The following is a 24,700-nucleotide window of genomic DNA, read 5'->3' on the forward strand; positions in this document are numbered from 1 at the left end:
TGATATTGTGTAGGACAGGTAAGAGGGGGAGATGATTTTGTGTAGGACAGGTAAGAGGAGGAGATGATATTGTGTAGGACAGTTTAGAGGAGGGGATGATATTGTGTAGGACAGGTAAGAGGAGGAGATGATATTGTGTAGGACAGGTAAGAGGGGGAGATGATGTGTAGGGCAGGTAAGAGGAATAGATATTGTGTAGGACAGGTAATAGGAGGCAATATTGTGTAGGACAGGTAAGAAGAGGAGGCGATATTGTGTAGGACAGGTAAGAGGAGGAGATGATGTGTAGGACAGGTAAGAGGAATAGATATTGTGTAGGACAAGTAAGAGGAGGAGATGATATTGTGTAGGCCAAGTAAGAGGGGGAGATGATATTGAGTAGGACAGGTAAGAGGAGGGGATGATATTGTGTAGGACAGGAAAGAGGAGGAGATGATGTGTAGGACAGGTAAGAGGAGGAGATGATATTGTGTAGGACAAGTAAGAGGAGGAGATGATATTGTGTAGGACAGGTAAGAGGAGGTGATATTGTGTAGGACAGGTAAGAGGAGGAGATGATGTGTAGCACAGGTAAGAGGAGGAGATGATGTGTAGGACAGGTAAGAGAAGGAGATGATGTGTAGGACAGGTAAGAGGAGGAGATGATATTGTGTAGGACAGGTAAGAGGAGGAGATGATGTGTAGCACAGGTAAGAGGAAGAGATATTGCGTACGACAGGTAAGAGGAGGTGATATTGTGTAGGACAGGTAAGAGGAGGAGATGATATTGTGTAGGACAGGTAAAAGGAGGAGATGATGTGTAGCACAGGTAAGAGGAAGAGATGTTGCGTATGACAGGTAAGAGGAGGTGATATTGTGTTGGACAAGTAAGAGGAGGAGATGATGTGTAGGACAGCTAAGAGGAGGAGATGATATTCTGTAGCACAGGTAAGAGGAAGAGATATTGTGTAGGACAGGTAAGAGGAGGAGATGATGTGTAGGACAGGTAAGAGGAGGCGATATTGTGTAGGACAGGTAAGAGGAGGAGATGATGTGTAGGACAGGTAAGAGGAGGCAGTGATGTGTAGGACAGGTAAGAGGAGGAGATGATATTGTGTAGGACAGGTAAGAGGAGGAGATGATATTGTGTAGGACAGGTAAGAGAAGGAGATGATGTGTAGGACAGGTAAGAGGAGGAGATGATGTGTACGACAGGTAAGAGGAAGAGATATTGTGTAGGACAGGTAAGAGGAGGGGATGATATTGTGTAGGACAGATAAGAGGGGGAGATGATTTTGTGTAGGACAGGTAAGAGGAGGAGATGATATTGTGTAGGACAGTTTAGAGGAGGGGATGATATTGTGTAGGACAGGTAAGAGGAGGAAATGATATTGTGTAGGACAGGTAAGAGGAATAGATATTGTGTAGGACAGGTAAGAGGAGGCAATATTGTGTAGGACAGGTAAGAGGAGGAGATGATGTGTAGGACAGGTAAGAGGAGGAGATGATGTGTAGGACAGGTAAGAGGAGGCGATATTGTGTAGGACAGGTAAGAGGAGGAGATGATGTGTAGGACAGGTAAGAGGAGGCGATGATGTGTAGGACAGGTAAGAGGAGAAGATGATGTGTAGGACAGGTAAGAGGAATAGATATTGTGTAGGACAGTTAAGAGGAGGAGATGATATTGTGTAGGACAGGTAAGAGGGGGAGATGATGTGTAGGGCAGGTAAGAGGAATAGATATTGTGTAGGACAGGTAAGAGGAAGAGATATTGAGTAGGACAGGTAAGAGGAGGAGATGATGTGTAGGACAGGTAAGAGGAAGACATATTGAGTAGCACAGTTAAGAGGAGGGGATGATATTGTGTCGGACAGGTAAGAGGGGGAGATGATATTGTGTAGGACAGGTAAGAGAGGGAGATGATATTGTGTAGGACAAGTAAGAGGAGGAGATGATATTGTGTAGGCCAGGTAAGAGGGGGAGATGATATTGAGTAGGACAGGTAAGAGGAGGGGATGATATTGTGTAGGACAGGTAAGAGGGGGAGATGATATTGTGTAGGACAGGTAAGAGGGGGAGATGATATTGTGTAGGACAGGTAAGAGGAGGGGATGATATTGTGTAGGACAGGTAAGAAGGGGAGATCATATTTTGTAAGACAGGTAAGAGGGGGAGATGATATTGTGTAGGACAGGTAAGAGGAGGAGATGATGTTGTGTAGGACAGGTAAGAGGAGGAGATGATGTGTAGGACAGGTAAGAGGAGATGATATTGTGTAGGACAGGTAAGAGGAGGAGATGATGTGTAGGACAGGTAAGAGGAGGAGATGATGTGTAGGACAGGCAAGAGGAGATGATATTGTGTAGGACAGGTAAGAGGAGGATTTGATGTTGTGTAGGACAGGTAAGAGGAGGAGATGATGTGTAGGACAGGTAAGAGGAGATGATATTGTGTAGGACAGGTAAGAGGAGGAGATGATATTGTGTAGGACAGGTAAGAGGAGGAGATGATGTGTAGGACAGGTAAGAGGAGATGATATTGTGTAGGACAGGTAAGAGGAGGAGATGATGTGTAGGACAGGTAAGAGGAGGCAATATTGTGTAGGACAGGTAAGTGGATGCAATATTGTGTAGGACAGCTAAGAGGAGGTGGTATTGTGTAAGACAGGTAAGAGGAGGAGATGATGTGTAGCACAGGTAAGAGGAGATGATATTGTGTAGGACAGGTAAGAGGAGGAGATGATGTGTAGGACAGGTAAGAGGAGATGATATTGTGTAGGACAGGTAAGAGGGGGAGATGATGTGTAGGACAGGTAAGAGGAGATGATATTGTGTAGGACAGGTAAGAGGAGATGATATTGTGTAGGACAGGTAAGAGGAGGAGATGATGTGTAGGACAGGTAAGAGGAGGTGATATTGTGTAGGACAGGTAAGAGGAGAAGATGATGTGTAGGACAGGTAAGAGGAGGAGATGATGTGTAGGACAGGTAAGAGGAGATGATATTGTGTAGGACAAGTAAGAGGAGATGATATTGTGTAGGACAGGTAAGAGGAGGAGATGATGTGTAGGACAGGTAAGAGGAGATGATATTGTGTAGGACGGTAAGAGGGGGAGATGATGTGTAGGACAGGTAAGAGGAGATGATATTGTGTAGGACAGGTAAGAGGAGATGATATTGTGTAGGACAGGTAAGAGGAGGTGATATTGTGTAGGACAGGTAAGAGGAGGAGATGATGTGTAGGACAGGTAAGAGGAGGTGATATTGTGTAGGACAGGTAAGAGGAGATGATATTGTGTAGGACAGGTAAGAGGAGGATTTGATGTTGTGTAGGACAGGTAAGAGGAGGAGATGATGTGTAGGACAGGTAAGAGGAGATGATATTGTGTAGGACAGGTAAGAGGAGGAGATGATATTGTGTAGGACAGGTAAGAGGAGGAGATGATGTGTAGGACAGGTAAGAGGAGATGATATTGTGTAGGACAGGTAAGAGGAGGAGATGATGTGTAGGACAGGTAAGAGGAGGCAATATTGTGTAGGACAGGTAAGAGGATGCAATATTGTGTAGGACAGCTAAGAGGAGGTGGTATTGTGTAAGACAGGTAAGAGGAGGAGATGATGTGTAGCACAGGTAAGAGGAGATGATATTGTGTAGGACAGGTAAGAGGAGGAGATGATGTGTAGGACAGGTAAGAGGAGATGATATTGTGTAGGACAGGTAAGAGGGGGAGATGATGTGTAGGACAGGTAAGAGGAGATGATATTGTGTAGGACAGGTAAGAGGAGATGATATTGTGTAGGACAGGTAAGAGGAGGAGATGATGTGTAGGACAGGTAAGAGGAGGTGATATTGTGTAGGACAGGTAAGAGGAGAAGATGATGTGTAGGACAGGTAAGAGGAGGAGATGATGTGTAGGACAGGTAAGAGGAGATGATATTGTGTAGGACAAGTAAGAGGAGATGATATTGTGTAGGACAGGTAAGAGGAGGAGATGATGTGTAGGACAGGTAAGAGGAGATGATATTGTGTAGGACGGTAAGAGGGGGAGATGATGTGTAGGACAGGTAAGAGAAGATGATATTGTGTAGGACAGGTAAGAGGAGATGATATTGTGTAGGACAGGTAAGAGGAGGTGATATTGTGTAGGACAGGTAAGAGGAGGAGATGATGTGTAGGACAGGTAAGAGGAGGTGATATTGTGTAGGACAGGTAAGAGGAGAAGATGATGTGTAGGACAGGTAAGAGGAGGAGATGATGTGTAGGACAGGTAAGAGGAGGAGATATTGTGTAGGACAGGTAAGAGGAGGAGATGATATTGTGTAGGACAGTTAAGAGAAAGAGATATTGAGTAGGACAGGTAAGAGGAAGAGATATTGTGTACGACAGGTAAGAGGAGGTGATATTGTGTTGGACAGGTAAGAGGAGGAGATGATATTGTGTAGGACAGGTAAGAGGAGACTATATTGTGTAGGACAAGTTAGAGGAGGAGATGATATTGTGTAGGACAGGTAAGAGGAGGAGATGATGTGTAGGACAGGTAAAAGGAGTAGATGATGTGTAGGACAGGTAAGAGGAGGCTATATTGTGTAGGACAAGTAAGAGGAGGAGATGATATTGTGTAGGACAGGTAGAAGGAGGAGATGATGTGTAGCACAGATAAAAGGAGGCGATATTGTGTAGGACAGGTAACAGGAGGAGATGATGTGTAGCACAGGTAAGAGGAGGAGATGATGTGTAAGACAGGTAAGAGGAGGAGATGATATTGTGTAGGACAGTTAAGAGAAAGAGATATTGAGTAGGACAGGTAAGAGGAGGAGATGTTGTGTAGGACAGGTAAGAGGAGGAGATGATGTGTAGCACAGGTAAGAGGAAGAGATATTGCGTACGACAGGTAAGAGGAGATGATATTGTGTAGGACAGGTAAGAGGAGGAGATTATATTGTGTAGGACAGGTAAGAGGAGGAGATGATATCGTGTAGGACAGGTAAGAGGAGGAGATGATATTGTGTAGGACCGGTAAGAGGAGGAGATGATGTGTAGCACAGGTAAGAGGAAGAGATATTGCGTACGACAGGTAAGAGGAGGTGATATTGTGTAGGACAGGTAAGAGGAGGAGATGATATTGATGACCCAGGAGGTCCCTTCCAACTCTACCATTCTATGATTCTATGATTCTATGATTCTATGACAGGTAAGAGGAGGTGATATTGTGTAGGACAGGTAAGAGGAGGATTTGATGTTGTGTAGGACAGGTAAGAGGAGGAGATGATGTGTAGGACAGGTAAGAGGAGATGATATTGTGTAGGACAGGTAAGAGGAGGAGATGATATTGTGTAGGACAGGTAAGAGGAGGAGATGATGTGTAGGACAGGTAAGAGGAGATGATATTGTGTAGGACAGGTAAGAGGAGGAGATGATGTGTAGGACAGGTAAGAGGAGGCAATATTGTGTAGGACAGGTAAGTGGATGCAATATTGTGTAGGACAGCTAAGAGGAGGTGGTATTGTGTAAGACAGGTAAGAGGAGGAGATGATGTGTAGCACAGGTAAGAGGAGATGATATTGTGTAGGACAGGTAAGAGGAAGAGTTGATGTGTAGGACAGGTAAGAGGAGATGATATTGTGTAGGACACTTAAGAGGGGGAGATGATGTGTAGGACAGGTAAGAGGAGATGATATTGTGTAGGACAGGTAAGAGGAGATGATATTGTGTTGGACAGGTAAGAGGAGGAGATGATGTGTAGGACAGGTAAGAGGAGGTGATATTGTGTAGGACAGGTAAGAGGAGAAGATGATGTGTAGGACAGGTAAGAGGAGGAGATGATGTGTAGGACAGGTAAGAGGAGATGATATTGTGTAGGACAAGTAAGAGGAGATGATATTGTGTAGGACAGGTAAGAGGAGGAGATGATGTGTAGGACAGGTAAGAGGAGATGATATTGTGTAGGACGGTAAGAGGGGGAGATGATGTGTAGGACAGGTAAGAGGAGATGATATTGTGTAGGACAGGTAAGAGGAGATGATATTGTGTAGGACAGGTAAGAGGAGGTGATATTGTGTAGGACAGGTAAGAGGAGGAGATGATGTGTAGGACAGGTAAGAGGAGGTGATATTGTGTAGGACAGGTAAGAGGAGATGATATTGTGTAGGACAGGTAAGAGGAGGATTTGATGTTGTGTAGGACAGGTAAGAGGAGGAGATGATGTGTAGGACAGGTAAGAGGAGATGATATTGTGTAGGACAGGTAAGAGGAGGAGATGATATTGTGTAGGACAGGTAAGAGGAGGAGATGATGTGTAGGACAGGTAAGAGGAGATGATATTGTGTAGGACAGGTAAGAGGAGGAGATGATGTGTAGGACAGGTAAGAGGAGGCAATATTGTGTAGGACAGGTAAGAGGATGCAATATTGTGTAGGACAGCTAAGAGGAGGTGGTATTGTGTAAGACAGGTAAGAGGAGGAGATGATGTGTAGCACAGGTAAGAGGAGATGATATTGTGTAGGACAGGTAAGAGGAGGAGATGATGTGTAGGACAGGTAAGAGGAGATGATATTGTGTAGGACAGGTAAGAGGGGGAGATGATGTGTAGGACAGGTAAGAGGAGATGATATTGTGTAGGACAGGTAAGAGGAGATGATATTGTGTAGGACAGGTAAGAGGAGGAGATGATGTGTAGGACAGGTAAGAGGAGGTGATATTGTGTAGGACAGGTAAGAGGAGAAGATGATGTGTAGGACAGGTAAGAGGAGGAGATGATGTGTAGGACAGGTAAGAGGAGATGATATTGTGTAGGACAAGTAAGAGGAGATGATATTGTGTAGGACAGGTAAGAGGAGGAGATGATGTGTAGGACAGGTAAGAGGAGATGATATTGTGTAGGACGGTAAGAGGGGGAGATGATGTGTAGGACAGGTAAGAGGAGATGATATTGTGTAGGACAGGTAAGAGGAGGTGATATTGTGTAGGACAGGTAAGAGGAGGAGATGATGTGTAGGACAGGTAAGAGGAGGTGATATTGTGTAGGACAGGTAAGAGGAGAAGATGATGTGTAGGACAGGTAAGAGGAGGAGATGATGTGTAGGACAGGTAAGAGGAGGTGATATTGTGTAGGACAGGTAAGAGGAGGAGATGATATTGTGTAGGACAGTTAAGAGAAAGAGATATTGAGTAGGACAGGTAAGAGGAAGAGATATTGCGTACGACAGGTAAGAGGAGGTGATATTGTGTTGGACAGGTAAGAGGAGGAGATGATATTGTGTAGGACAGGTAAGAGGAGACTATATTGTGTAGGACAAGTAAGAGGAGGAGATGATATTGTGTAGGACAGGTAAGAGGAGGAGATGATGTGTAGGACAGGTAAAAGGAGGAGATGATGTGTAGGACAGGTAAGAGGAGGCTATATTGTGTAGGACAAGTAAGAGGAGGAGATGATATTGTGTAGGACAGGTAGAAGGAGGAGATGATGTGTAGCACAGATAAAAGGAGGCGATATTGTGTAGGACAGGTAACAGGAGGAGATGATGTGTAGCACAGGTAAGAGGAGGAGATGATGTGTAAGACAGGTAAGAGGAGGAGATGATATTGTGTAGGACAGTTAAGAGAAAGAGATATTGAGTAGGACAGGTAAGAGGAGGAGATGTTGTGTAGGACAGGTAAGAGGAGGAGATGATGTGTAGCACAGGTAAGAGGAAGAGATATTGCGTACGACAGGTAAGAGGAGATGATATTGTGTAGGACAGGTAAGAGGAGGAGATTATATTGTGTAGGACAGGTAAGAGGAGGAGATGATATCGTGTAGGACAGGTAAGAGGAGGAGATGATATTGTGTAGGACCGGTAAGAGGAGGAGATGATGTGTAGCACAGGTAAGAGGAAGAGATATTGCGTACGACAGGTAAGAGGAGGTGATATTGTGTAGGACAGGTAAGAGGAGGAGATGATATTGATGACCCAGGAGGTCCCTTCCAACTCTACCATTCTATGATTCTATGATTCTATGATTCTATGACAGGTAAGAGGAGATGATATTGTGTAGGTCAGGTAAGAGGAGGAGATTATGTGTAGCACAGGTAAGAGGAAGAGATTGCGTACGACAGGTAAGAGGAAGAGATGATGTGTAGGACAGGTAAGAGGAGGAGATGATATTGTGTAGGACAGGTAAGAGGAAGAGATATTGCGTACGACAGGTAAGAGGAGATGATATTGTGTAGGACAGGTAAGAGGAAGAGATATTGCGTACGACAGGTAAGAGGAGGTGGTGATATTGTGTAGGACAGGTAAGAGGAGGAGATGATGTGTAGCACAGGTAAGAGGAGGTGATATTGTGTAGGACAGGTAAGAGGAGGCTATATTGTGTAGGACAAGTAAGAGGAGGAGATGATATTGTGTAGGACAGGTAAGAGGAGGAAATGATGTGTAGCACAGGTAAGAGGAAGAGATATTGCGTACGACAGATTAGATATTAGAAAAAACTTTTTGACAGTTAGGTTGATTAATGAGTGGAACAGGCTGCCACGAGAGGTGGTGAGTTCCCCTTCAATGGACGTCTTCAAACAGAGGCTGGACAGACATCTGTCTGAGATGATCTAGTGAATCCTGCTTTGAGCAGGGGGTTGGACCAGATGACCCAGGAGGTCCCTTCCAACTCTACCATTCTATGATTCTATGATTCTATGATTCTATGACAGGTAAGAGGAGGTGATATTGTGTAGGACAGGTAAGAGGAGGAGATGATGTGTAGCACAGGTAAGAGGAAGAGATATTGCGTACGACAGGTAAGAGGAGGTGATATTGTGTAGGACAGGTAAGAGGAGGAGATGATTTTGTGTAGGACAGGTAAGAGGAGGAGATGATGTGTAGGACAGGTAAAAGGAGGAGATGATGTGTAGGACAGGTAAGAGGAGGCTATATTGTGTAGGACAAGTAAGAGGAGGAGATGATATTGTGTAGCACAGGTAAGAGGAGGAGATGATGTGTAGGACAGGTAAGAGGAGGCGATCTTGTGTAGGACAGGTAAGAGGAGGTGATATTGTGTAGGACAGGTAAGAGGAGGAGATGATGTGTAGGACAGGTAAGAGGAGGAGATGATGTGTAGGACAGGTAAGAGAAGGAGATGATGTGTAGGACAGGTAAGAGGAGGAGATGATATTGTGTAGGACAGGTAAGAGGAGGAGATGATGTGTAGCACAAGTAAGAGGAAGAGATATTGCGTACGACAGGTAAGAGGAGGAGATGATATTGTGTAGGACAAGTAAGAGGAGGAGATGATATTGTGTAGGACAGGTAAAAGGAGGAGATGATGTGTAGCACAGGTAAGAGGAAGAGATATTGCGTACGACAGGTAAGAGGAGGTGATATTGTGTAGGACAGGTAAGAGGAGGAGATGATATTGTGTAGGACAGGTAAGAGGAGGAGATATTGTGTAGGACAGGTAAGAGGAGGAGATGATGTGTAGGACAGGTAAAAGGAGGAGATGATGTGTAGTACAGGTAAGAGGAAGAGATATTGCGTATGACAGGTAAGAGGAGGTGATATTGTGTAGGACAGGTAAGAGGAGGAGATGATGTCTAGGACAGGTAAGAGGAGGAGATGATATTCTGTAGCACAGGTAAGAGGAAGAGATATTGTGTAGGAAAGGTAAGAGGAGGAGATGATGTGTAGGACAGGTAAGAGGAGGCAGTGATGTGTAGGACAGGTAAGAGGAGGAGATGATATTGTGTAGGACAGGTAAGAGGAGGAGATGATATTGTGTAGGACAGGTAAGAGAAGGAGATGATGTGTAGGACAGGTAAGAGGAGGAGATGATGTGTAGGACAGGTAAGAGGAGGAGATGATATTCTGTAGCACAGGTAAGAGGAAGAGATATTGTGTAGGAAAGGTAAGAGGAGGAGATGATGTGTAGGACAGGTAAGAGGAGGCAGTGATGTGTAGGACAGGTAAGAGGAGGAGATGATATTGTGTAGGACAGGTAAGAGGAGGAGATGATATTGTGTAGGACAGGTAAGAGAAGGAGATGATGTGTAGGACAGGTAAGAGGAGGAGATGATGTGTAGGACAGGTAAGAGGAGGAGATGATGTGTAGGACAGGTAAGAGGAGGAGATGATGTGTAGGACAGGTAAGAGGAGGGGATGATATTGTGTAGGACAGGTAAGAGGGGGAGATGATTTTGTGTAGGACAGGTAAGAGGAGGAGATGATATTGTGTAGGACAGTTTAGAGGAGGGGATGATATTGTGTAGGACAGGTAAGAGGAGGAGATGATATTGTGTAGGACAGGTAAGAGGGGGAGATGATGTGTAGGGCAGGTAAGAGGAATAGATATTGTGTAGGACAGGTAAGAGGAGGAGGCGATATTGTGTAAGACAGGTAAGAGGAGGAGATGATGTGTAGGACAGGTAAGAGGAATAGATATTGTGTAGGACAAGTAAGAGGAGGAGATGATATTGTGTAGGCCAGGTAAGAGGGGGAGATGATATTGAGTAGGACAGGTAAGAGGAGGGGATGATATTGTGTAGGACAGGTAAGAGGAGGAGATGATGTGTAGGACAGGTAAGAGGAGGAGATGATATTGTGTAGGACAAGTAAGAGGAGGAGATGATATTGTGTAGGACAGGTAAGAGGAGGTGATATTGTGTAGGACAGGTAAGAGGAGGAGATGATGTGTAGCACAGGTAACAGGAGGAGATGATGTGTAGGACAGGTAAGAGGAGGAGATGATGTGTAGGACAGGTAAGAGAAGGAGATGATGTGTAGGACAGGTAAGAGGAGGAGATGATATTGTGTAGGACAGGTAAGAGGAGGAGATGATATTGTGTAGGACAGGTAAGAGGAGGAGATGATGTGTAGCACAGGTAAGAGGAAGAGATATTGCGTACGACAGGTAAGAGGAGGTGATATTTTGTAGGACAGGTAAGAGGAGGAGATGATATTGTGGAGGACAGGTAAAAGGAGGAGATGATGTGTAGCACAGGTAAGAGGAAGAGATATTGCGTATGACAGGTAAGAGGAGGAGATGATGTGTACGACAGGTAAGAGGAAGAGATATTGTGTAGGACAGGTAAGAGGAGGGGATGATATTGTGTAGGACAGGTAAGAGGAGGAGATGATATTGTGTAGGACAGTTTAGAGGAGGGGATGATATTGTGTAGGACAGGTAAGAGGAGGGGATGATGTGTAGGACAGGTAAGAGGAGGAAATGATATTGTGTAGGACAGGTAAGAGGGGGAGATGATGTGTAGGGCAGGTAAGAGGAATAGATATTGTGTAGGACAGGTAAGTGGAGGCAATATTGTGTAGGACAGGTAAGAGGAGGAGATGATGTGTAGGACAGGTAAGAGGAGGCGATATTGTGTAGGACAGGTAAGAGGAGGAGATGATGTGTAGGACAGGTAAGAGGAGGCGATGATGTGTAGGACAGGTAAGAGGAATAGATATTGTGTTGGACAGTTAAGAGGAGGGGATGATATTGTGTAGGACAGGTAATAGGGGGAGATGATGTGTAGGGCAGGTAAGAGGAATAGATATTGTTTAGGACAGGTAAGAGGAAGAGATATTGAGTAGGACAGGTAAGAGGAGGAGATGATGTGTAGGACAGGTAAGAGGAAGACATATTGAGTAGGACAGTTAAGAGGAGGGGATGATATTGTGTCGGACAGGTAAGAGGGGGAGATGATAATGTGTAGGACAGGTAAGAGGGGGAGATGATATTGTGTAGGCCAGGTAAGAGGGGGAGATGATATTGAGTAGGACAGGTAAGAGGAGGGGATGATATTGTGTAGGACAGGTAAGAAGGTTAGATCATATTTTGTAAGACAGGTAAGAGGGGGAGATGATATTGTGTAGGACAGGTAAGAGGAGGAGATGATGTTGTGTAGGACAGGTAAGAGGAGGAGATGATGTGTAGGACAGGTAAGAGGAGGAGATGATGTGTAGCACAGGTAAGAGGAGATGATATTGTGTAGGACAGGTAAGAGGAGGAGATGATGTGTAGGACAGGTAAGAGGAGGAGATGATGTGTAGCACAGGTAAGAGGAGATGATATTGTGTAGGACAGGTAAGAGGAGGAGATGATATTGTGTAGGACAGGTAAAAGGAGTTTGTAGCAATTTTTAATAGGCATATCAACTATCCCTTGTCCCCCAGCATATTAGTGAGCAGTTGTTTCCGGCCCACCTAATGGAATGGGGCAATACGGGCATTTTCTTTGTAAATATGAATTAAGCACTTAGCACTTTATGGCTTTTGATTGAATGTCGGATTCCCCATCCTTTATTCTACATTGATTGACCGACCATTGCACAATTTCCACTTTGTCAAATCTGTTTCCATATGTTTATCGTACGAACTTAAATATATATCATGTGAACAAGGTGGTTTAGTTGATTGCTATATAATCATGCCAAATGTGATAGGACCAAGCTGTATATTGCATCTCTCTTTCCTGGATGTCCCCTGTTATATTTCTATTTTTGTTTTTTAATATAAATAATGAATAAAAATATACATTTTTAATTTAAACTCGAGTCTCTGTCATCCTATGTGTTTGAAATGAATGACCACATGGGATTAAGTGTATCGTGATATTCTCACGCATCTCGTGCTGTTTAGAATTCTCTGGGACTTGGTGAATAATCACAATATAACTTTGTATTGTACATCATGATTATTGTAGGGTGGTATGATTCATTTTGACGTTCAGGCTGTTAATTCTGCTGGGGAAGCCCCTCTGATGACCTCCAGATGATTGCCACGTACCAGGCATGGGGTATGGAGATGCCCGATGATGGGATCCTTCTCCTACATGCCTGCCAGGACTAATGATACTGTTCTACTGTTTCTTCAGGTAATATTACTATGACGGCCACCATGGCTGGGAACACCGCTGACTACCTTAACTTCTATGGACCAGGAGTTGTCTGTTCCTGTGAAGTCTCCATGCCTACAAGCATCACCCCCGTTGTGACCCCCACATATACAAACCCGACCAGCAGAAGCTGCCAAGGTAAAGAGTGCACCAGTGGACCACCACTGTCCTATGGCCTCTGCTGTGAAGGCTTCGGCTTGTAGTTTGACTTTTACTATTTGATATTCTTTTTTGCACTATGGCTGCCATTACAGCCGTCACCAGAAAGGCAGATACATGTAATAGGATGTGAGTGGAGGCTCCATCATACGTATCCTGTGGGAGCTGTGATGACTTCTCACACCGGATTCACTAAGTATTTAACCCCTCGCCTGCTGCCTCCTGACTATATACTCAGCGGTGGGAGACTGATAAATGCGAGTGCTGGAACTTTTTCATCATGTTGCTGAGATTGATCCAGCACTTCCATAAAATGTAAATATTCTTTATTTCCAAATGTACTTAGATATATAGACATGATGTTCATTGTGTATATTGCCTTTCAGGATGGTTTGTGCTTGCACCGTACCCTTCTTAGCAGTGGCTACGACAACATAACCCAACGTTACCATTCTCTGTTATGTCTGGAAGCCTCTGTCCCCCTCTAGACCCTTTTTCCTTCTCTCCAGATGCCTCTTTCTTCCATCAGACCCCTCATTAATGATTCTGTTTTGTCTCTGTACAAGTCTATCCATCTTCAGGCTCCTCTGACCTCCTCTTAACCACCATGTCCCTTCTAGATTATGGTGTACATTACAGGCTTGTGTCTCTTGCAAATCTTTTATCCTTTTCAGATGCCCTTTTTCTATTTAGCATCCCAATACTGTCTGTAGATGCCTCTGTTCTCCTGTATAACCATCTATTCCCCTCCAGTGCCATGTATCCACCCTCAGACTGTTCTCTTCTCATGTGTCCCTTTTATCCTCTCCTGATGTCCTTGCCATTCTTCAGACCCTTTGGTTCTTTATTAGACTGATATTGTCTTCAGATGCCTGTATTCTCCTCCAGAAATATCTATACACATTTTGACAACACCTGACCACTGTGTACCTTCTATATTGTACCAATACCAGGTAGACTAGGGCTAAATCCTAGCTCTGCAGGCATTGATTAGTACACCTACCTAGCTCTGCATATAACCAGGCTAGGTGTTCATTAGTCAGTCAGTCTGCTGGGGAGGCCAAGCAGACTGGATGTGTCTTGCAGTTGAAGAGATAAAGAAGCCAGAATCTCTTTGAGAAGAACCTGCATAGGACATGTGTTGAAAACCGCAAGTATCAGTGGTTGCTATGGACGGTAGCAGTTTTGTTTGACCGTCTGGGGCTAGCTCAGCAGTGTCTGAAGTAGTCAGGGTCTACACTTTTTAATTAGTGCCTGGACAAGGCTAGGGATCTATGATTATGATTTTGTTGTTTTGGTACAGTGCAACTGTGAAAAGCAATAAAAACTGCACATGTTTGGACCAAAACCGCATTGCCTGTGTGAACTCTACCTAAGGCCTAATGCCTACCAGAGTGGGTTATGTCCTACAATCAGTTTATGAAATGCGGGTGTCAAGTCCCAGAGAGCACAGACGATTGCAGTGTAAAGATTGAATGTCCTGGGTAAAGGCAGCTAGAGCATTGTAAAGACAGTCTGAAGGCATGGAAGAGCTTGTTCAGAAATGAGTCCAGGTGCTGCAGTAGAAGCAGCAGCGGATGCAACAGGAAACCAACACACTCCTGATCTAGTAGTATCAACAGCGGCAGCAGTTACAGCAGGTTCAGCAGCAGATGGCTCGCAAGGGAGAAACTGTCCAGGCCAGAGAGATGGCACCACCCACCAGGCAAAGTCAAGGTAACCGGGTGAGGCGAACGGTACAGAAGACCTTACAGGAGATGACCCTGGAAGATGACGTTGAGACATTCCTGATTGTATTTGAGAGGGTGGCAGACAGAGTGAAAGTGTCCCCAGAGCAATAAGCATAGGTCCTATCTCCATACCTTACTGGGGCACTGCAGAAAATGTTCTATGAGCTTGCCCCACAGGATGCCAAGGAATACAACAAGCTGAAGGCAGAGATTATTGCACATTTGGGCGCCACCCTGGCAGTCCGAGCACAACGGGTGCACCTCTGGTGCTAACAAAGGGACAAACCTCCCTAGTCCCAGGTGTTCGACCTGTTACACCTGGCGCAAAAATGGCTACAGCTCAAAACCTCTAGTACAGATGGTGGAAAGCATGGTGGTGGATCAATTTATCCACTCCCGTCCAAAATCCGTGCAAAGCTGGGTTGTCCAAGGAGATCCCCAGAATGCAGATGACCTTGTGAGCTTTGTGGAAAGATACTTGGCCATGGAGAACTCCCTGAGCAATCAGGGAGCCTGAGGTCACATTTCTGGGAGACCCAAAAGAAGGGCCCAAGGCCACGTCTGAGGGGCAGACAAAGACCCAGGAGGGGTCAGAGCCAGGTTCAAAGATTACATCTCGGACCATTATGTGTTGGAGGTGTTGCATCTGGGTCATATACAGTTATATGAAAAAGTTTGGGCACCCCTATTAATCTTAAGCTTAATGTTTTATAAAAATTGGTGTTTTTGCAACAGCTATTTCAGTTTGATATATGTAATAACTGTTGGACACAGTAATGTTTCTGCCTTGAAATGAGGTTTATTGTACTAACAGAAAATGTGCAATCTGCATTCAAACAAAATTTGACAGGTGCATAAGTATGGGCACCCTTATCATTTTCTTGTTTTAAATACTCCTACCTACTTTTTACTGACTTACTAAAGCACTTTTTTTGGTTATGTAACCTCATTGAGCTTTGAACTTCATAGCCAGGTGTATGCAATCATGAGAAAAGCTACTTAAAGTGGCCACTTGCAAGTAGTTCTCCTGTTTGAATCTCCTCTGAAGAGTGGCATCATTGGCTCCTCAAAAAAACTGTCAAATGATCTGAAAACAAAGATTATTCAACATAGTTGTTCAGGGGAAGGATACAAAAAGCTGTCTCAGAGATTTAACCTGTCAGTTTCCACTGTGAGGAACATAGTAAGGAAATGGAAGAACACAGGGACAGTTCTTGTTAAGGCCAGAAGTGGCAGGCCAAGAAAAACATCAGAAAGGCAGAGAAGAAGAATGGTGAGATCAGTCAAGGACAATCCTCAGACCACCTCCAGAGAGCTGCAGCATCAACTTGCTGCAGATGCTGTCACTGTGCATCGGTCAACTATACAACACACTTTGCACAAGGAGAAGCTGTATGGGAGAGTGATGCGAAAGAAGCCGTTTCTGCAAGCACGCCACAAACAGAGTCGGCTGAGGTATGCAAAAGCACATTTGGAGAAGCCAATTTCTTTTTGGAAGAAGGTCCTGTGGACTGATGAAACCAAGATTGAGTTGTTTGGTCATATAAAAAGGCGTTATGCATGGCGGCAAAAAAACAAAGCATTCCAAGAAAAACACTTGCTACCCACAGTAAAATTTGGTGGAGGTTCCATCATGCTTTGGGGCTGTGTGGCCAATGCCGGCACCGGGAATCTTGTTAAAGTTGAGGGACGCATGGATTCCACTCAGTATCAGCAGATTCTTGACAATAATGTTCAAGATTCAGTGACAAAGTTGAAGTTACGCAGGGGATGGATCTTTCAGCAAGACAATGATCCAAAACACCGTTCCAAATCTACTCAGGCATTCATGCAGAGGAACAATTACAATGTTCTGGAATGGCCATCTCAGTCCCCAGACCTGAATATCATTGAACATCTGTGGGATCATTTGAAGAGGGCTGTCCATGCTCGGCGACCATCAAACTTAACTGAACTGGAATTGTTTTGTAAAGAGGAATGGTCAAAAATACCTTCATCCAGGATCCAGGAAATCATTAAAAGCTACAGGAAGCGACTAGAGGCTGTTATTTTTGCAAAAGGAGGATCTACTAAATATTAATGTCACTTTTCTGGTGGGGTGCCCATACTTATGCACCTGTCAAATTTTGTTTGAATGCAGATTGCACATTTTCTGTTAGTACAATAAACCTCATTTCAAGGCAGAAACATTACTGTGTCCAACAGTTATTACATATATGAAACTGAAATAGCTGTTGCAAAAACACCAATTTTTATAAAACATTAAGCTTAAGATTAATAGGGGTGCCCAAACTTTTTCATATAACTGTATTAGCCATTTTGACATATGCAGAAGAAGTGTTGTGCTTCAGAAGCATCCAGCAACTAGAGGGGTTAACACAGTCACAGGAGACAAGGAGTATTTTAGCAGAGCCCCAGGGGAATTGTGGGGAACTTGTTATTGTAGTCTGACTGAAACCGAAAAGAAAGGTGGTGGTGTGTTATGTGGATCTGACAGTAGACAACTGAACAGGATTCAGATCAGGAGAGAAATTAAACACAGGTCAGATAAACTCCCTGAACTAGCAGTGCAGAGTATTATTGGGCAGGAAGATAAGGACTGGAAGGAATTGTGTCACAGGGATCATCTCCCTCATCAAACCCTCCACCCCTCCATCTCCATGCAGGATAAAGAATGCTATGTGCTATTGTGTTCATGTGAAGGAAAAGCCTGTGGTTGTGTACGAATTTAAGTGTGCTGCTAAGAGATCTAATCTATGCTGAATTATGCTACTGAAGAGACTGTAATGCTGTGCCTTGTGAAGAAACTACTGCATTGTTACTGGAGCTGGTTCCCCAAGAAACTCAGACTGTACTGTAAAGAAGATTGTTGCTGTAATATCCCTGAATTGCACTGGCCGTGCTTCAGATTAAATTCCACTGTTAAACTGTTGAAAAAGACTCTTGTCAGATGTGTCTGGTCAGCAATTGAATCTATTGTGTGCCTGAGAGAAGCTGCAGCCTATGGTCGCCCCCAGGATTCCAAAAAATAAATTAAACCCGTCTCGCCCTATCTGAACCCTGTGGCATGCGTGTAACATTGGTGGCCATACAGGGAATCCTGAGTGGGAATTAGCGTGTAGAGGGAGAAGAGGAAAAGTATCAGGAAGAAAACAGCAGCACAGCACCTCAACTGAACTCTGCTACACCAGTTAAAGGGGACCAACCCTAAAGAAAACTCTAAGCAGCAATGGATGTGGAAACACAAATAGGCAGAATTAGTGAGCTGATTCTTCAGTTAACCTGTGAAGTATTGAGAACAGTAGCAGAACATATAAAGATGTCAGTAGAACAGATTTCTAAAGCACACAACCGCAGGCAACTGTTAGCTGCCATTAATGCAAAAATGGATGAGCTGAGGGAGAAAGAAGCTGAAGACATCATGGGAACGTTCCTCCAGGAGCTAACACAGTTTCTAACCAGGTTGAAGTTGGAGGATGGAGGGGCGGCACCAATTACCAAAAGCGGGAATCTCCGTCCACAGACTGAACTACAGGAATTGAAAGAACAATTCAAAGCCCTAACAACAGCCCTTCAGGAATCAACCAAAACCTCTGAACGGGTGACAGACTCAGACAGAACCTTTACCCTGCTCAGGTTAGATAAATCAGGAAGACAGTCCTCTCTAACACCAGAAATCACCAAAAGGAAAGAATTCAAGATTCTAGGACAGATTGGAGAGTGTGAACAGAAAGAGAAACTGTCTTATAGGAATTTGTTGCACCAGATCGATGCAGGCTTACAGAAAGGCTACCAACCAGATGAGATCGTCGAGGGGGTGGTGAAAGTGATCAGCCCAGGACTGAACTTCCATAGTATGCTAGAAATGAAGAGTCAATTGACCTTGCAACAGCTGAAGATGATTTTAAAAGGGCACTATAAAGTAGAGAGAGTACTTCAGAATTGTTCCACCAACTCATTAACCTCTCACAGAAAAATAATGAATCACCCCAAAGTTTATTGTTCAGAGCAATTGAACTGAAGGATAGACTGATGTTTGCATCCAGAGATGTAGAAGCGGAGGAGAAGTTTGATGCTAGACTAGTCCAGAAGAAGTTCTTGAGATCATTGGGAATGGGGTAAATCAGCAAAGACTTCAAGTTGCTGCTGAAACAGTACCATGAAGATCCTGGCATTCTGGACGAAGTCATAATTGAAAAAATGAATGAGGCCGCTAGTTAGGAGTCAGAGAGTGAACAGAAGTTAAAGAAAGGCTCTGCTCCTAAAATCACCAAAATGTGTCAGATAGTGTTGAGCATTCCGATACTGAAATATCGGGTATCGACCGATATTCGCGGTATCGGAGTTCCAATACTGAGTTCCGATACTTTTAGAATATCGAATACCGGAATCGGAATTTCCCATAATGCCTGCGCTCTGCAGTGTCTATGAAGGATGGCATGCTGGATGGCAGCACTCAGTTGCGATCCAGCCTGTCATCTCAATGCCATCCCAGCGTGGGAGAATGCTCCTGCTCAAGCGCTGAGCGCAGGAGAATTCTCCCACGCTGTCAATGACGTGCATGAGGTGAGCTGAGTTCATTGGACATGAGCTCACCTCATGCACATCACTGACAGCGTGGGAGAATTCTCTCACGCTCACCGCATGCGCAGTAGAATTCTCCCACGCTGTCAGTGACGTGCATGAGGTGAGCTGAGTTCATTGGACATGAGCTCACCTCATGCACGTCACTGACAGCGTGGGAGAATTCTCTCACGCTCACCGCATGCGCAGTAGAATTCTCCCATGCTGTCAGTGACGTGCATGAGGTGAGCTGAGTTCATTGGAAATGAATTCGGCTCATCTGGATGCCGTCACAGCCAGACACTGAGGAGCGCAAGCATGCCTGCGCTTCTCAGTGTCTGCGGCATGGCAAGCTGGATGGCAGCGTTCTGCTGCGCTCCAGCCTGTCATGTGAATGTAGCAGAGCTGGAGCCGTCGTGGGAACCATGGAAAGGTAAGGATGAGGTTGCTTTATTATTTTACTTTTATTGCAGAAGACATTGGCTTCAGCTGGAATGGGCGTGATGGTAAGTATGGTTTAATTTAGAACAATAAAGAATTGTGTGTTTATTTCAATTAAAGGACTTTATTCTAGGTGTTTGTGTTTTTTTTAACTTTGACTATGGGGTTAGTAATGGGGGTGTCTTATAGACGCCTCTCCATTACTAACCTGGGCTTGATGTCAGCTGGCATTATAAGCTGACATCAACCCCAGCCCTATTACCCCACTGCCACCACTACAGGGCAGTGGGAAGAGCGAGGCTAAGTGCCAAAATTGGCGCATCCTATGGATGCGCCATTTCTGGGGTGGCTGACGGCTGGTGTTTCTAGCCTGGGAGGGGACCAATAGTCATGGCACCCTTCCTGGGCTATTAATATCAGCCCCCAGCTGTCTGCCTAGCCTTTGCTAGCTATTAAAATAGGGGGGACCCCACGTCATTTTTTTGGGGGTCCCCCATTTTAATAGCTAGTAAAGGCTAGGTATTCAGCTGGGGGCTGATATTAGTAGTCTGGGAAGCTCCGTGGGTATTACCCCCTTCCCAGGCTTCAAACATCTTCCCCAGCCGTCTGCTTAACCTCCGCTAGAGACTAAAATTACGGGGAACCCCACGCCAATTTTTTTTTAAATAAATCCTTTATTTTAACACTAAATGACAAGTACAGTAATCAACACTATCACTGTACTTCTTATATATGTGACTGACATGTTTCTATCTATCTAATCTATGTGTGATGCTCTATTCTTTCTGTTCTAAATTGTAGGGTACCGGTGTATGCCACTGCTGAATTGCCGGCTTTTCGCATAATACATTCTACATTATTGTTAGTTGTTTTCCTTCATGTAGAATTAACCTACAAGGAAAGAAAGGGTTTATTTTCATTCCAATATTTGTGTCCCATTGACTTGCATTGGTTTCCGGTATCGGAATCGGCGATATCCGATATTTTTTGGGTATCGGTCCGATCCAATCCGATCCGATATTTCCCGATATCGGAAGGTATCGCTCAACACTAGTGTCAGCTGAAGTTGGAGACCCCCGGTGGCCAGTCCGAAGATCATCATGGAGACCATCCAGTGCCACCTCCGAGAGGGAACCTTAAACCACCAACAAAAGAGAGGACCGCCAGCGTTGACTGGGAGGAAGTAATAGGAGAACTGTGAGCTGAGTTGATTGAGATGAAAAAGTTGATTCGTTCCAGGCCAGAACCGATATCCCTCAAACCCAGGAGTGGGTTCCAAAACAGAAGATACCCGGCTTGTGAAGCATGCTGTTCATCAAATCAGAGTACGGTGTGTGTCTACAGTCTAAGATGTGGTGAGGAAGGACATTATGCCAAGGAATGCCAATGGTCACGGTCGTCTGGGTTAAAAGACAGGCGGTTACCAGTGCGGGGCAACTCGTAACCACGACACAGAGTAGGCCCCAGAAGCAAATCCAAATCTCACCAAACCCCAGAACGGCGCATGAGGTAAAACGGCTGCGTCAGTACTATCCCCAAGTGTGATCCCGTCTACAACAGCTGCAAGAGAGACAGGGGCATCAGTTACTTAATGCCCAGTGCGGAGGTCAAACAATTTACTCCAAGGAGGAGATTTCCTCGGTCAGTAAAGCCTAATCGGTGAAAGGTGCTTTATACAGTGCCAGCTAGATGGACTCCTGGTAAAAGCACTGTAGGACACAGGAGCCCAAGCGAGCCTTTTAAATGAAGAATGGAGAAGACGCTACCTGCCACATACCTGCCTTCGGTCGCTAAAGAACTCTTAGGACCAGTGGAACTCCACGGCAAAGCTGTCAACCAAACTGAAATCCCTTTCATAGGCTGGGTGGAAGTGACTTTCCAACTGAGGGCCACGAACAATGCCATTGAGCTTTTGGTACTTTTTGTCATGACCAGAGATCAGAACGTGGCAGATGATCCTATCCTGGGTTATAATGTAATCAGTGAGGTCATCACGAAACACAAGTCAGGGACACTGGTGGTGGATGCAATTGCCATATCGCTTGCCATACCCAACGCCGTAGCGGAAAATGTGATTCATAGAGTAAAGAAAGCACAGAATACAATGGACCTAAAAGAAGTCAAGGTAGGCTTACGCCCATCCATCATCCCTGCAAACCAAATGGGGGGTGAGGTTTGGAATCCTGGTAGAACCGGGAGGAAAAACCCAGAAAAGACTTTGTGCCAAAAGACTCCTCAGGACTTCCGGAAGCCCTAGTTCAAGGTGAGACTGTGCTTACGATTCCTACTGGTGGGTTTGCTCATGTTATAGTACCGGTGATGAATACTACAAAACACGAAATTAGACTGGGTCCAAAGACTGTGTTACGTCACATTGAAACCGTTAAAACGGTATATACAGCCAGTGTGAGACCCGCCCAGGGGTCTACCGTGAATTCAGTCTCCCCACCAAGGAACAGGAATTTCCCAGGGGAGTAAATTGCACGACCCACCTCGGGGTCCTGGGATCCCCCAGTACCCCTGGAACACTTGTGTGCTGAAGATAGAGAGGTAGCAAAATGGATGCTGAGAGAAGAGTGTCGTGCATTCTCTAAAGATGACTCTGATATAGACTGTATCCCGTCGTTGCAATTGAAAATCAATTTGAAAGACATGACCCCAGTAATCAGAAGTTACATGTCTGTGCCGAAGCCATTACATCGTGAAGTGAAAGAGTATTTACAAGATCTAATCAACAGAGGTTGGGTCCAAAAGTCGAAGGCATCTTATTTATTCCTCTCCTATTGTTTGTGTTAGCAAGAAGGACGGTACGTTGAGACTCTGCAGTGATTACTGGGAACTAAACCAAAAGTCATTACCTGATCGGCACCCGATACCAAAGATTCAAGATATGCTGGATAGCCTATCAGGAAATACCTGGTTCTCTGTCCTCGATCAGGGTAAAGCATACCATCAAGGGTTTGTTGAAGAGTCCAGTAGACCCTTGATTGCATTCATCACACCGTGGGGGTTATATGAGTGGATCCGCATACCATTTGGGCTCAGTTCAGTTCCAGCAGAATTTCAGAGGAGTATGGAGACATGTTTAGAAGGATTGAGGGATGATATCTGCCAGCCGTACTTGGATGACAATGTGGTACACAGCAAAACCTTCCGGGAACATGTTGAACACGTGAGGACCGTATTACAGCGGTATCAACAACATGGAGTTAAGTTGACCCCAAAGAAGTGTGAACTGTTCAAAAGGCAAGTCCGATTTCTAAGTTAAATTGTGTCCGGAGAAAGATATATAGCATGGACCCAGGAGAAATCACTCCGGTACTGGCCTTAAAAGACAAGTAGTCCTCTACTGTCAGGGAGTTGAGGCAGATCTTAGGATTCCTCTCCTACTATCGTACTTCTGTTCGGAACTTCTCCAGGATTGCCGCCCCGCTATACTTCCTCTTGGGGGGGACGACAGAGTCAACAACACCCACGGAGAAAAACAACGCCGTTTCGTCCCAATAGCCTATTTTCTGGACAGCAGACCACCAGGAGGTATTGAAAGAACTAGTAGACTACCTGGTAAAACCACCCACCTTGGAATATCCTGATTTCAACTTACCATTTGTTCTTCATTGTGTCACTTCTCAAGTTGGACTGGGAAATGCCCTGTACCAGCATCAAGATGGAAAATTGAGAGTCATCGGTTACGGTTCTAGAACGTTGACAGACACCGAGAAGAATTACCATCTACATTCTGGAAAATTGGAGTTCCTGGCATTGAAATGGGCTATCTGTGAACGATTTAGAGATTATCTCTACTACAGCAAAGAGTTTGAGGTATACACTGACAACAACCCTTTGACCTTTGTCCTCACTACAGCCAAACTGAATGCAACGGGTCAGAGATGGGTCGCTCAACTAGCTGACTTCAATTTCAGCATCAACTACAGGCCAGGAAAATGCAATGCTTGTGCTGACGGATTGTCAAGAATGCCACTAGAGCCTGAGGAGTTCATGCAAGAATGCTCGGAGGAAGTCAGTCTGGAAGCAATTGAGAGCACTACCCAAGCAATGCAAGCTTATCAAGAGGAAGACGCACCATTGTGGTGTCCGTTGACAGTGGAAACCACCATAAAAGCGAGAGAATAAGATCACCCCCTGTCCATTCAACAACTACCAAAAGGAAAAATCCGTAGAGTACAACGGGAAGATCAGGTAATTGGTAGAATACTACTTTATGTGGACCAAAATCGGTTTCCAAGTAAACGGGAGAGAGACAATGAGTCACTAGCAGTATCTGTTTTAGTTAAAGAATGGACGAAGCTCTACCTCAGTGAAGATGGTATCCTGTATTGTAAAGGAGGACAAAACCAGCAGTTGGTACTACCCAGAGTATTCCGTCAGTTGGTCTTCAACGAACTCCATGAAAACATGGGACAACTGGGAGTGGAAAGGACAACCAACTTGATCCGTGAACGTTCTTCTGTCCGTACATGCAGAGAGATATCGAGAGGTAAGTGACCAGGGAGTGTGGGTGTCTGAAAGATAAACGTCCTAACACATCAACCCGGTCACCTATGGGCAACATCCAAACTACGTATCCATTTGGGGTGGTTACGAATACATATTGGTGGTGATGGACCATTTTCCTCGAATTTCCCAAGCATATGCTACCACCAATAAAGCTGGTCGAACAGGGGCAGAGAAGATCTTCAATGATTTTGCTTTGAGGTTTGGGTTCCCTACGAGGTTACACCATGACCAAGGAAGAGAATTTGAGATCCAGCTCTTTGTCAAACCGGACATTATTTTCAATGTTGCGCACTTTAACAGCTGACGACAAGAAAGACTGGAAGAGTTCTCTGTCAAAAGTGGTACATGCCTATAACTGTACAAAGAGCGATACAATGGGTTATTCACCCTTCTTCCTATTTTTTGGACGATCACCAAGACTGCCAATCGACATCATGTTTGATACTCCGG

General features: G+C 44.7%; 1 protein-coding gene across 1 annotated transcript in view; it reads left to right on the plus strand.

The window, feature by feature from the left end:
- Positions 1–24,700, plus strand: part of LOC141169763 (uncharacterized) — a 67,272-nt gene that overhangs the window by 35,195 nt on the left and 7,377 nt on the right. Inside the window, exon 2 of the mRNA XM_073655120.1 lies at positions 12,819–12,977. Within this exon, the coding sequence (XP_073511221.1) occupies positions 12,819–12,977 (159 nt within the window). The remainder of the gene's footprint in view (positions 1–12,818; positions 12,978–24,700) is intronic.

The sequence above is a fragment of the Phyllobates terribilis genome, unplaced genomic scaffold (assembly GCF_046119375.1).
Source record: "Phyllobates terribilis strain yellow unplaced genomic scaffold, ASM4611937v1 Scaffold_1__5_contigs__length_1240528914, whole genome shotgun sequence".
Lineage (NCBI taxonomy): Eukaryota > Metazoa > Chordata > Amphibia > Anura > Dendrobatidae > Phyllobates > Phyllobates terribilis.